The sequence below is a fragment of the Anoplophora glabripennis genome, unplaced genomic scaffold, assembly GCF_000390285.2.
Source record: "Anoplophora glabripennis isolate ALB-LARVAE unplaced genomic scaffold, Agla_2.0 scaffold115, whole genome shotgun sequence".
Lineage (NCBI taxonomy): Eukaryota > Metazoa > Arthropoda > Insecta > Coleoptera > Cerambycidae > Anoplophora > Anoplophora glabripennis.
Genome location: NW_019416234.1, coordinates 745732 through 760044, shown reverse-complemented (window position 1 = coordinate 760044; position 14313 = coordinate 745732). Strand labels below are relative to the sequence as shown.

Sequence of the window (14313 nt, the reverse complement as noted above, 5' to 3'; positions counted from 1 at the left end):
ATGGTAATAAAATGAAGATAAATACAAAACAGTTATATGTGAAAGTTTATTAAAAAATAAATTAGTTCTAACAATAACAAGCGTCTCGTGTGTTACTTCTTATCCAAGAAATATATCTGTTTACTCTTGTGTAGACTCCTGGAAAATTCGGCTTTGCACAACCTTCGCCCCAAGAGACTATTCCTGAAAATAAATGAGGTTAATAAATGAAAATTTTTTTATTTGATTTTGAAGAACATAATATCAATAAAGAATATTTTATATGTAATATAGATTGGATCAACAGATAGACTTATAATATGGACCCTATTCCAGTAAACGAAAATGAGAAGAAAATAGAAAGGCGAAATATGTAATGAAACCAAATTCGCGTATGAGGCAATATTTACAATAAGTTGTAACAAATTCGTGACGTGACATGAATTTTTATCACATTTTCGGGTTGCATTACAATGCATCACGGTATTAGTTGACAATAAATAATAGTTTTATGCTACTAGTGCAAATAGTAAGTAAAATTGACAGCAACGTGAAAATTGCAATACTCAGAGAACCGAAAAGACATTTTTGCAAGAGTTACATTGAATAATGTTTCATCTTGCTCTCACTTTTAGAAATATGTAATTAGGGAAAAATTAATTTATTAGCCTGATTATGTTCCATTCAGATAAATGGGAATTTGTGAAAAACTTCAATAGCAACAGTCTCCTTAACATTATCATGGTCTTTGTGGATGATGTAAATTATGAAAAAAAAAGTAAAAAAGTTAATGATTGGAAATAGAATTCTATGTAATGTATAAAATAAAAATTTTCACGTAGATCTGTATTATGAAAGAATTTTACCAAATTAATTTTAGCTTTGACCACAGTTTGCATTGTTGGAATATCAATACTAAAGTATTCGATATTCATCATTGCTTACAGTAGACTATGAGCTCGATTCTTGACGGTGAGAGAATAGAATGTTCCCTGGGGAACATTCCTTCATTTCGCTCTACTACTGTTCTATCAGAAAATTCATACTGTATTCTCGATACAAAGAGATCGAGCCTTGAAAGTGAAGAACGAGGAACAATGTTGTCAAATGTATCGACCAATCAGAAAGCAGTAAACAGGCGGTAGAATGAACATTAGTGATTAGCTAGTCATTAAATAAGTACTACTTTAGAGTTATTGCTATTTGTCTGTCAGTGTCAGGTGCAAATAAAAAGGACAGAAAATTGAAATTAATAAAAAGCCGAAGCTAAATCGAGTAATTTCTACACAAAAAGAACTTCTAATAGAATATATTGAGGGTAAAAAAACAAATATATAAGAAATTTAACACCCAGCTACACTAGAGAGAAAATGAGGGCTAACTGGGAAGAACTTACAAATATTTTAATACTATACAGTGCGTCCCAGAAGTAACGCAAAAAATTCATATTTTATTTTGTGTTGAGTTTTCACAAAAACGCTAAAACATGTCAATTTGTAAATTAGAATTCTCGTTTTGTCACGTTGCTTAAACCTTTTTTTGCGCTATGTTTCATAAACCTATGACGTCATCGACATTTTTTTAAAATAGCACCACCTAATTTTTTAAGCATAAATGGTTAGCCATTTTGAAGGGAAATGCGTCGATATAGGGTTTGGCCTACTTTAGTTTGACAGGAGCGAAAAAAAGCCAACGATTGGAATGAACATGGTTTGAATTAATAACAAAAATAGGTATCACAAACTTATGCGCAAACAGTGCTATAGCAAAAAATCTGGTTGATTGTTGGCACATGTTTTTATGTAGATTGGGTAGGTACACCCAATCACAGAGGCTATGTATGATGTAGGCATTGTTCTGAAGACGACAGTTAGCGAATGCAATAGTGCCTCATATCATTGTCACAGTTACAAATATTATAACTTTACATTACGATGGTGTTGTGTTTAAATGAGAAACAAAGAACTGAAATCCTAATTATGGTTGAATACGGAGATATAGGATCCGTAGTTATGATGAAATATGTCAATTATTCAATGCCAAGTATCCAGAACAACCAATACCTCCGTGTACAGTATGCAGATTAGTACCCAAATTTGAAGACGCTGGCCATGTTAGAAATGTGTCTAGATCTAGAAGGCCAACGACAGTGACAGAAAATGATAGGCAAAATGTTATGTTTAGCTGTCACTGAAAATCCACACATTGCCATTCGTCGTATCGCCGCAAACGCCAACATATCAGTACATAAAAACGTACCTACAATCAACCAAAACACAAAACATCCCCAAATTTCCATTTTATACTGTGGCACTGTTCTCGCATCAGTTTATGATACCTACTTTTGTTGTTATTTTAAACCATGTCCATTCCAGTCATTGGCTTTTTTTCCGCTCCTGTCAAAGTAAAGTAGGCCAAACCCTATATCGACGTATTTCCCTTCAAAAGGACTATCCATTTATGCTTAAAAAATTAGGTGGTGCTATTTAAAAAAAATGTCGATGACGTCATAGGTTTATGAAACATAGCGCAAAAAAGGTTTAAGCAACGTGACAAAACGACAATTCTAATTTACTAATTGACGTGTTTTAGCGTTTTTGTGAAAACTCAACACAAAATGAAATATGAATTTTTTGCGTTACTTCTGGGACGCACTGTATAGGCTGATACATTTTATACTATTATTATTTTATTCGTGTATCCTTCAAGTAAACACAAATTATACGAACGTTTCCTCAAATTTCTCGAAGGATATCACCACAAAACAGTAATTAGTCATATTACAGACAGATTGCGGAATTTGTAATTTGTGAAACATGTCAAACAATATAGGGTTAGGTCTAATGATCTCTGTCTGTTCCCCCGAAAATATCAGTAGAAGAAATAGGGAACAATTCTTCTATCATTACTCAATAGAACACCATTCAAGAATACCGATTAATGAGTTTTAGTAGAGAGACGCCTCCTTTCTCTCGTTTCTTCTACTCCCTGTAATTCAAGAATAAAGTTCTCTGTTAAAGAACATAGTTCACTCCAAATTGAATTTTGTCGAGCTATATCAAGTTGAAAATCAATGTTTTTAATGATTCTTGAGTACGTAATTGACCTGTTTTAGAGTACCTAAAATGTGTTATTCTTGTTGTTTTACTTATATTATTAACAAGTAGGGTCAGGTCCAAAATTCTGTCGCAATACGGCTTTTACATCCTGTATATTAAAATTATAATCTTCATTATGATAATCTTGGTATAAGCAATGTACTTACCAACAATTTGATGAATCGTTCCATTGACAACATGAAGAGGTCCCCCACTGTCACCCTAAGGCAATGTTAAATGTATACAAACCAATTTATTTTGATATAGCTATGTACAATAAGTTTTTATGATTTCACTTGACAAAGCAAAATTGCTTTTCTTTCCCTTACGAGCGAAACGGGAAGGAAACTAATTTTGTCGTCATATCATATTGTATTATAACTTCTCTGAAAAATACATCGCAGCCCTTGCTGATATTAAAAGGAAACAGTCACAAAATTATACTAAAGCAACCGATTTACAAGATGTTCACTGTTCAGATTTGATCCTAAACCACTCTATCAAATTTCAATGCGTCGTACTATTAGGATTCATTACGTTACTGGAATCGAAAAATTAATTAATATGTACGGGGTGATATTCTGATTAAAAAATATAAAATTGAAATTTTGGTCGGTGAGGTTTTCTTTCCGAGTTATTAGACATCAAAGATTCTTCATGTGATCAGCGTTTAACTGTAATCAGTTAAATCACCTGACTTTGTTATACCTATACGGATGCTGTAATTCAGCAGACGATGGTTAAAATACGAAAAGATGTCAAAGTTGCTTTATTGATTTGGTTATTTTGTTAAGCAGTTTTCTAAGACGGAATACGCTGATATAATTTTTTTATTTGACTTTTGCGACGGTAATGCATTACAAGCTTGTAGGGAATACAACAGGAAATTCCGTAATTGGCAACAACCATCTCTTAGGGTACTTTCAGATGCATTAAAAAGGCTGCGAAAGTTTGGAATTGAAATATACATATTGCTGGTGGTGCTCCTAGTGAAATCAAGATATTGAAATTGAAGAAGTAATAGATCGTGTGGTTGAAAATTTAGGAATTTGGAAACTAAGCTACCCTTGTTAATGTCATCATATAAATTTGTTTGGAGAACCTTAAACAGTGAAGTTTTACATGCATTTCATAAACAAAAAGTAAAAAATTTTCAGCCAGGAAGTAACTTCCACTGACTTGCAATTTGCAAATGGTCTCTTCAAGAGCATGAACAGAATTAAAATTTTATAGGAGAGAGTCTTTAATTGGACGAAGTTTTACTCGGAATGGCATAAATAACAGCAATAATGAACACGTAAAGACAATTTTCACGCTTTCAAAAAAGAGATTTTCAACAAAGGTTCTATATTGATGGGTATGGCGGAGTCTTCGATGGACAAATACTTTCTATTTATGTCGTCCCTAATCGTTTGGATGATGAGGCTTCTTGAACTTTTTAGAAAACGATATCACAGAATTGCTGGAAGATTTTTCTCTTGACTTGGTTTTATCGTTTGTGGTATCAGCATGACGAACACCGACACGTATTAGACGAAAGGTTGCATTTGGTTAAACGAAACCTTTAATTGGAGATGGATTAGTCGGCGTGGACAAGTGTTGTAACGTGCAGGACCACTTAACCAATTGGTTTACGCGGTGGAAATTGATTACCATGAGGAATTAATAAAAAGCATAATGAATTAACCAAATACATTCAAAATAGTCAAAACATCCACTCAGTATACGATTTGCTTATTCTGTGCTGCCAAGATTGCATCCACACTGATGGTGGTTAATAATACGTTCATTTTTGTAAATCAATTATTGTTACCATAATTGATCATTGTATCCTATTATATACTTATTATAAAATACTTGAAAGTTCTAGTTTTTTTATCATTTATTTCAAGGCTATTGCTATTGTTTATTGTAGTTAAAAATTGATCACATGAAGGAACTTTGAAGTTCGAATAACTTGGAAACAAAGCCTTACTGGAAAAAAATTACATTTACACGTTCCTTCATCCTTTGAGAGAGAGAATCTTAGGGCATCTACAGAACAACAGACGAAGTGCCTCAGTTATAGTGCCATGACACGGCCTGCTGTCATTTCTTTTAACAGGTGTTGTATCACGTAATCTTATTAGTATCTTTTTTATGGATATTCTGAAAACGTAGCTTAATTTAGCATCTTAAAACCCTATATTTCTCAAGAAATAAATACAATTTTTTTTATGAAAATTGAAATTTCACTATAAGTTGGTTGTTAAAAGCTAACATGATATTTATAGCCATTTTCAATGATAATTTACCATTTTCAAGTATTTTGGAAACTTTGGTCTTCATGTAAAAATTAACAACTTCATGAAATTTTAGATAAGGGGGTTTTAAAGAATGCTAAATTATGCCACATTGTGTGTATTGTATTTATAAAAATGCATGAAGACACCCTGTATCCTGTATATAAGAAAAGTAATCAATGACACGTTCAAACTTAGCAAGTGTGGCCTAAATTAAATTCGAATATATGTTCAGAAACAACTTTTACTGGAGATTTCTGAACATATTTCCACCGTTGTGAAAAAAAGCCAACTCCGTGTCTTATCTTCTAAATAAGTGTTTCCAGAGTTCAAACGATCAGGTCTTCTTAAAATTATATAAAACATATATTCGTCCGCATCTGGAATACTGCGTGAACATATGGTCCCCTTACCTGGTAAAAGATATTAATCTGATAGAGAGCGTGCAGAGAAGATTCACAAAATGGATCCCCAAATTTAGATCTCTTCCATATCATCACCGTTTGGATAATTTGAGAATTACTTGTACTAATGTGAGACGTCTTCGTGGTGATCTTATCCAAATGTATAAGATTCTAAATAATCAATACAGTTTAACTTTTGGAGACCTATTTAGGTTAAATTTGGATGAGCGTTTACGTGGTCATCAGTTTAAATTATCGAGAGAAAACTTCAAAACGTCTTTGCGTCAAAATTTCTTCCCAAATAGAGTGTTCTACCATTGGAATAGCCTACCTTCATCTGTTGTTACTGCCCCATCGGTCAACTCTTTCAAGAACAGGTTGGATGCATGGATGTCATCAGAATTTTTACATTGAGTGCGCGTCTAGTGTATTTTCGTGTGCGGTTTATGGCCTGTTTCGCTAGTTAGCTGTGATTTATATTGTTATTTTGGTATTCTGTTCACATACTTATTTGTTCTTTTTCTTTTATGTTAGCTATTTATTTTACTGTTACTCTAAAAGCTGTTAACTGTCATTTTGTATATTTTATTGGACTAAATAGGCTTTGCCTCTGTCCTTGCTATTATGTAATAATAATAATAATAATATACCATTTTTTAAACTAAAAGTATACGTGTCAATTATATCAAATATTTTGGAATTTACTATACATATTTATTATTTACAGCGTTTGTTTATCCAAAGTGCTGTTGAAACGGGATCTAATTTTAACTTTGTCAAATTTACCTTCACAAGAGTTTAAGACAGTTTTTACATTTCGGCATGTTCATTTACGAGGTTATTTTTGCTCTAGGAAAACTAGTTACCTGACAGGAATCCTTCTTCCCATCCGGAAAACCAGCACATAACATATTATCCGTAATTCGTTGACCATATCCTGTTTTCCTACAATCAATATTTGATAGTACTGGAACAGTTACTTCCAACAGCTTATTTGAAATGGATCCGTGTTCTTTAGTTGCTCCCCATCCTACAGCAATGCCTGAAATGTATAATAGTTTTCATGGAAAATTTGCAAAAGAGGCTCATCTTCAAAGACATATAACTTGTTTCTGAAACCTTCCAGTTCTAACGTAACTGGTTAAGCACTGTACCAGGTTTAAAATCTCGTTCTTCAATAAGTCAAATTGTGCTTGGTCATAAATTGTTTGATCTTTATTCTTTGAAGTCCTTAGAGTCGAATACTGAATTAAAAGTGAATACAAAGTAATTCTATTAATTTGATTGAGTATATCTGTCATACTAAAAAATATTTAATAAATAAATATTTGTGTCAAAAAGATTAGTCAAAGGGTTGATTTTCAAAAATTTAGTTTTGCCTAACCAGAAATATCACACTGAGTTTAGGCAACCAACATTACAGAGCTGGTTATGGTAATGAAATTGCCATAAATCTTCGTTATCAAACCTTCGTATGGTCCCGATGTTCTCCGGCATTTCTTCAGACATCTAACATTTAAAGATCTCGAAATTTCGCCATGTTGAGAGAAACAATTTAAAAAATCCATAATTTAACAATATGTGAGGCAAAACGATCACGTTATTTAATGAAAAGAAAACACAATTATTTAAAAAAAAAATAATAGGAAAAACCAAGAGTCCGCGTTTGTTTTTTATGTAGTGATGCATGAGGTTTCGAAGAATTTCGATTATTGTTAGGTGAATATCCTAAACCACGGGGTAAGTAATAAAAGAAAAAATAATAAATAATATCTTATTATCTCTCTGTGGAAGGGAAATAAACAAAAAGGGGAAACTCACATCAGGTCAATTTGGGGACGAATATAATGAAAACAGGAACTTTTTCAAAATGTAAACAGTATCGTGTTTTATGTGTCGTGAGGAATTATTTACTTTTTCAGCTTGAAGTATTTCTAGTTAAGCAAGAGTCAAAGAGTTATGTATAATTTTTTTCTTTTCAGTGTGACAAAAATACCCAATCAAATAAAGGGAGTTACCGAAAATGCCACAAAATATCAGAAACATTTTTAAACTTTTAACATTAATAAAAACCGTGGAGTGATATCAGAAAAATCATTGACACATGGTATCAAACTGGTAATATAAATTAAAACCCAGAGTGAAGTGTTTCAATATTTGTGCTAGCCTTCAGTGCCCCCATTCGAAGTGACCTTCTCTTTCAAGTAAATAGATTAAGGACAGAATTAAACAATTAACTTCTAAATATCCTGGTAAAATTACCCATTTTTTATTCCCATGTATTTAGAAAATTAGTCCAATACGTATTATAATTGTAATGATTCACTGTACCTGAAAATATCGCAATAAAAATTACACATAAGTATAATGATTTTATTATGCTTTTATATTGCCGATAATAAATTGCACTAATTATAGCACACATTACAATCCTTTATGTACTCATATCCTTTTGAAGTTTATAATAAGTTTAATCTAATCTAATAAATGGTAACCACATAGGCTAGTTATGATTTTTGTATACCATTCTTTGTAGATGTTCAATTTTTAAATTCATACATTTGTTGGTTAATAGGTAATAAAAAAAAATAGGTAATAGCAACTCAAATACATGAGAGAGTTGCGTCGACGAAATAGAGAGAACTAAGTGTAAGGGAATATTTGAAGAATTTGATGTTATTTATACAAAAGAGAAATACCCATTGGTGTATAAGCACAAATCGTTTGCAGTTCGTTAATTAAAAGTGTTGAATGATTCCAGGGGGTGTCACATTTTAGTCTGCCAAATACCATGTTTACTTTTAATATCTACTGAAAACAGATGAATATTTACCAATACAATTTCAATTGATTGGTAAGGAATTTGGTAGCAGTTAAAGTATATCATTGGTTTTATAAAGATCGTATATATATAATGAGTATAACATTATTTATGTATTTACTACCACATAGTCATTCCATAACATTAAAAGTTATTTATGTCTTAAAATTAAATGTGCCAACTGAAAATTTGGAACTAAGAAGGCTATGAAAAGTTATCATTTGCTTGTAATATTAAAAGAAAATTACAATTTTTTTGTACAACCATTTAATGAAATTAAATTGGTATTTTTTCTTAAATATCTACATTATTATTTGTAGTATCTAATATTTTTTATTTCAAACTTACCATCGTATCCTGTAAAACTTTTACCTATAGGAGGAAGGCATACAGGTTTTAGCAGTCCAGCAACAGGCACTTCTTGGTCTAGGTGTAGTAAAGCTATATCATTATTGTAATTGCCACCATGTGCGTAAGAACTATGTCTGTAAATATTTTTTATTTTTCTCATAACTGTCTGTGTTTCCTGTGATGTTGATCTGTCGTGATCTAGAAATACCACGGATAACTTCTCTCTGCTAAATCTGAAAAATATGAAGGTACTTAAAAAGCAGCAAATATACCTTGAGCACCTTTGCAACAAACTTTCAGGATTGCTTCCTCCTACCAAAAGATACGAGTAACGTTTTTGCTAAAACAATTCCTAGTTACATTATGACCCTACAAAACTGACCTCAATTGCAGTTTTTGATGATCTAGGTACTCAATAATCATAGAAGATATAAACTATAAAGGACCCCGCACAAACGTTATGGGAAATGGCTCCCGGTTAAACTGGCTGAATTTTTTATATGTTACGTATCTCGGTGTCCTGAACAAATGGCTACAAAGGCGCAAAGTCCGGAACTTCACGGGTTCCGAGATAAGCCCACCTAACCCTTAGAAACCACCCCTACCACAAGCAGACCCTACGAACAGCCGCTTGTGGTGTGGAATTTAATTATTTTGAGGAAAATAAGCGAATAAACTCGCTGTTCCCAGGGTCAGGTAGGTTAGCCTACTTGTGGTTTGGTAGGGGTGAGTTAGACGGTAGGTGGGTTAGTCCCCTTGTGGTGTGGAATTTAATTATTTCAAGAAAAATAATCGACTAAACTCGCTGTTCCCAGGGTCTGCTTGTGATTTGGTAGGGGTTGTTTCTAGAGGTTAGGTGGGTTTATCTCCGAACCCGTGGAGTTTTGGACTTTGCGCCTATGAAAACATTTGTACAGGACGCCGAGATACATAACACATAAAAAAAAATTCAGCCAATTTAACCAGGACCCATTTCCCATAAGATTTATGCGGGGTCCTTTGAGAGATCAGAAAGCCTTTAGAAACCATTTATGAAATAATGTTATTCTTGATTTAATGAGATGAAGCAGTATCGAAAGTTTGTAACAACTTTGTTGCTTTATAGTGTTCAATGATCTGTTATTTTTTTAAGCAATCATTCCCTTTTTCATACAATTCACACCGTTACCATATTTTTTATTAAGTCGGGAAATAGTCTTCAGCTATGATTGCACCGACTTTTTTGGCGTGCTGACAAAATTTCTAAATCTTTGATCCTTCCAAAATGTTGTTCAAAGGAAAATAAGACATTATCGGAAAACTTAAGATTAGGATTATACAGATAAGGCTTCAGGATCTGTTTCGATCCCCGATGGAGTTAGTGTTACAGTGTAAATACGTACATTTTCATAAAAGAACACAATAGACTTTACATTAAACTCCCCTACATTAGCTTTGTATTGCTACTTACTTGGGAACAAGTTATTGTTTTACCCCGAGAGTTTCGTGAATAGGTCCACCCACATTCTAGATAAGGATAAATGGTAACATTTCGAAGAAATAATTACAATTGAACCTCTTGATTTCTCTTTCAGAAATCTGTGTGTGCACGAAATTTACTATTAGACGTTATCAAAATTTGATCTAAGAATAACCTTCCCTCTCTGTAAGTTTAAAATAGTAGGGACATTAAAAAAATGTTATGAATTTGCTTTAACTCATTGAAATATCCTCCTGCTGTTCTGTTATTAATTATTACTAGATACTGTGACCTGTTACATTTTTTATTTATTTCAGCAATTTATAAATTAATATTGATAACTTTTCTGCCAGTTGTGATTTTAAAATACGCACCTCTTCTCAGTGTAAATTATGGACAAACTTACCCGTTGACGCAATGGGCTGCGGTAAGCACATATTTATTATTAATGAGAGAACCTCCACAGTAAAATCGATTGTTGTACATTAAAGCTGCCATCCAGGGATAGCCATTTATAACCGTTTCTATTCCGCCAACAATTCTTTTGTGTTTAAATACTCGCCCACATGCTGGAAAAGAATAAGGATGTCATAAAAAATTAGTTACACGGTTTGTCTCTTAAGCTGAGATATATCTATGTTTATTTTAATACATGCCATATAGTTTTGCTATCTTTCTAATATTTAAGAAACAAGAAAATTTCCTTGAAGTTTTTATTAACTCTTTCTTGTGATATCGAATCATGTTGTTCATTAAGTTCTAATATTCTTTCTTTAGAAAAATTATGACGCAAAACTGGGAAATGTTCAAATGTTTTCTGTTAAGAAAAAAGAAATAAAAGAATGCTTTAATTCTGAACACATACGACTTTGTTTAGAATTGACTTATTAACAAGCAAAATACGGGCACTTACTACATGATGGGCAATTTTTGACTGGAGGAACAGTTGAAGGATTTGAATCAGGTGGACGAATGCCAACCACCCCCAAAAACCAATCAACTACGTTCCCTCTTTGTGGTAGTGGCTGTGAAACTAGTGGTTGATGTGTTCCATTAAAAGGATCCCTTATCTTCAAAACGGGTGATTCTACGATTTTTTCCGTCACTTTTGTTCCTATGCCTTTTCTCGTTTCATCGATGTACAAAAGTTTATCTGGTTTATGAAGGGGTTTGTTAAATGGTTTATAGTTTGGTTGAGTTGTAACTGCAATCCTAGGTAAGTGCTGCCAATAGGAAGGAACTTCTTGTCTATCTTCGAATGATGCCGGCTTTACATTTGATTTGAATATTGCGTTCGAGTCTGATATGTCTGAATTCTAAAATAAATATGGTATAAAATATGTAGGAATAACATGGTGCTAATTATTTTACAAGAATTTCAAAAAAAATCAAATCAGTAAATATTAACTCAATTGAAGACATTGCAGTAAAAACGAGGTAGCTGTACTTTTTGGCCAAATGGAGTTACCTACAGGAATCGGTAAATTATATTCATATTGTCGTTTGGATAAAAATTGAGACATGTACCTTACTTGGTTTCGATCATACACAATTTTCTGTACCTATCTCCTCTATTTACTGCGAAACATTAGGTAACAAGGCAAGTGTGCAGATATATCCATTATCTATTGGTTGCATAAACGAGGTATATACCAGATGCCTCGTTTATGCAAAAGGTTAGAGAGGTTAGAAAAAAAAAGAAAGTTATTATTGAAAAGTGGAAACGAAATCTAAGAAAAAATAATAGGGATCAGGAAAGGCTTATGTGGGAGCTAAAGGGAAGCGAGTTGAAGACTACAAAATTGGTAATGATTGCGAATGCAAGTGTCATTGTTTCACCAAGGTCAATATCGAAAATAGAGATGCAATTTTGGAGAATTTCAATAAATTAGTTTAATAACATGTACCTACTTATTATTATTTTCTAAAAAAAGTTAGGTTTTCTTTAAACAAAATATTTTCTCGTTTTATTTGGTGCAAAAATGAGGTAGCTTCCAAAATATTTTAAATATATAATAGAAACGGTCATGTTACATACAGTTATGTTCAGTGGACATCAAAATTTGCTTTTAGTTAAGTAAAGTTCATACACATTACTCTCATCAATAAAAAAAAATTCATGATTTTGGTGGCAAAAACGAGGTAGTTGCAAAAGTTTTATTAGTTTTTCAAAAAACTGTAGGTCTTTAAAATATTGTTTTCTCTGTTATTGTACTTCTATTCAATATGTTAACCACTTTACAGTAAAAGAAAAAAAATCAATTTGAATTTAAAAACACGTTTTTGTCCCTCCTGAAAAATTTTAATAGTACCTATAGCTCTTTTTTGTTGCAATATTTTCAATTTATATATAATACAGATATTTGAAGCTCACCAGTATTATTCTGCTTTAAGGAGGTAATAAAAAGTCAAAATTCCATTTTATTTTATGCAAATATTTATTAGTAGTAATATACAGAATTATTGATTGGCAACTAATTTTTACTTCTCCCACTGTCATCATCAACATGCTTCGGATGGGAATATTTTACATATTTTTTAATAGACGCACTATTTATGTTGAGAGCTAAACAGGTGTGTTTATTATTTAACCTATACCTGATTTTGTGATAGTCGATGATAAATATTATTCATTGTTTCTCTTGAATTTCTTTATACTAAAATGTAAATATTAATTCTGCTACATTTCTCTTTATCAAGTTTGTGGCAAAACTTTGCATATTTGAAGTAATATTAGAGCAGTAAAATGATTTGTATAGAGATAGAATGTGACCGAAAACTTAATTTAAATGTACTTACACACCGATATACAAAGTATAGTTCCATAACAAAAAAGAAAAATAATTATTGATAATAACACCAAAACTAAATACAATGTACTCCAGTTAAGACTATAATACTGTGATAACAATATTTTATATTCTGCGCCTTGCATTTTTTTTTTTTTGAAACATTAATTACTAATACACGACCACATAAAAAAATGATATATTATGTAAAAGATAACAAATATAATATATTTGTTATCCTTTGCGTTATTACTATTTTCTAAAATTAAAAATGAAAGTTATCGGGTTGAGTATTTTCGATCGGAAACCCTGTACCTACTTTGCCAATTTTCCAAAAATTATGAATAAGTCCTTACGAGTAACACGTTTTGCATTTCTGGATAGGTACTGAAAAATGTTCTAGGAAAAGTAGTTGCCGTTTTAAATAATAAAAATAAAAGAATTTTATTAATTACTAAATTAAATTAAAACAAAATCCAAAATTTCAATAATAAAACCAGTGGACTTACCTTATAGATTAATCCTTCTTCGCAAATAACAAAATTAAATAAAAGAATTACGTGAACAGAAGATAGCATTTTCAAATTTAATAAATTAACTGAAAATTTTAATATACCACTGCTCTTTTGCTGCACGAGAATTTAACCGGACTACCTGCCACCATAATCCTGTTTAAAAAAAATGAAAAAAACAAAAGGAACTTTTCGTTAGAACTGTGGTCGATGGACTGATATTCTTTATGCTAAAAAGCAAACAAGAGCTGACAACTATTTTAAGTAGGTTATGAGGTAGACGATGCAGAGTCGGATCTGACGATAAATTAACAGAGAAAATCAGAAATAGCATACCTACAAGTATACCGTAGAATATAATTTCATGTTTAGGCGTATAGAAATGTTCAAGTGACATAGACGTAATTTAATTGTACCGGGTGTCCTGTAAAAACCGTCGCAAACTATAACATTTTAGATTCATTTTAAAAAACAAAAGATTGGCGTTAATGGCTCCAAAACTACTGCAAACTGTCACACACCAAATCCCAACGCTTTCCTTAATGACGATTATCAATTGTTATTTCAAATGGATCTTTGGGTTTAATCTGATACATAATTTTTTCCTGAATTGAAATA

General features: G+C 31.9%; 1 protein-coding gene across 1 annotated transcript; it reads right to left on the bottom strand.

Annotated features, from left to right (window-relative positions):
• Nucleotides 1–67: 67 nt before the first annotated feature.
• On the bottom strand, nt 68–13836 carry LOC108904381 (trypsin-1-like). Its single transcript, XM_018706903.1, has 7 exons — nt 13693–13836; nt 11308–11710; nt 10801–10963; nt 8933–9168; nt 6630–6805; nt 3245–3299; nt 68–183 (listed from the first exon to the last, which is right to left on the bottom strand). Exons 1-7 carry the CDS (start codon nt 13759–13761, stop codon nt 68–70), a joined length of 1218 nt encoding a protein of 405 aa, XP_018562419.1. The 5' UTR covers nt 13762–13836.
• Nucleotides 13837–14313: the final 477 nt, after the last annotated feature.

Coding starts and splice junctions, on each gene's coding strand:
- LOC108904381 (XM_018706903.1), bottom strand. CDS start 13,761: ATGCTATCTTCTGTTCACGTAATTCTTTTATTTAATTTTGTTATTTGC. Junction 6,806..8,932: donor AAGTTTTACAGGATACGATG/GTAAGTTTGAAA, acceptor TATACATTTCAG/GCATTGCTGTAGGATGGGGA. Junction 3,300..6,629: donor GGAAGAAGGATTCCTGTCAG/GTAACTAGTTTT, acceptor ACATTGCCTTAG/GGTGACAGTGGGGGACCTCT.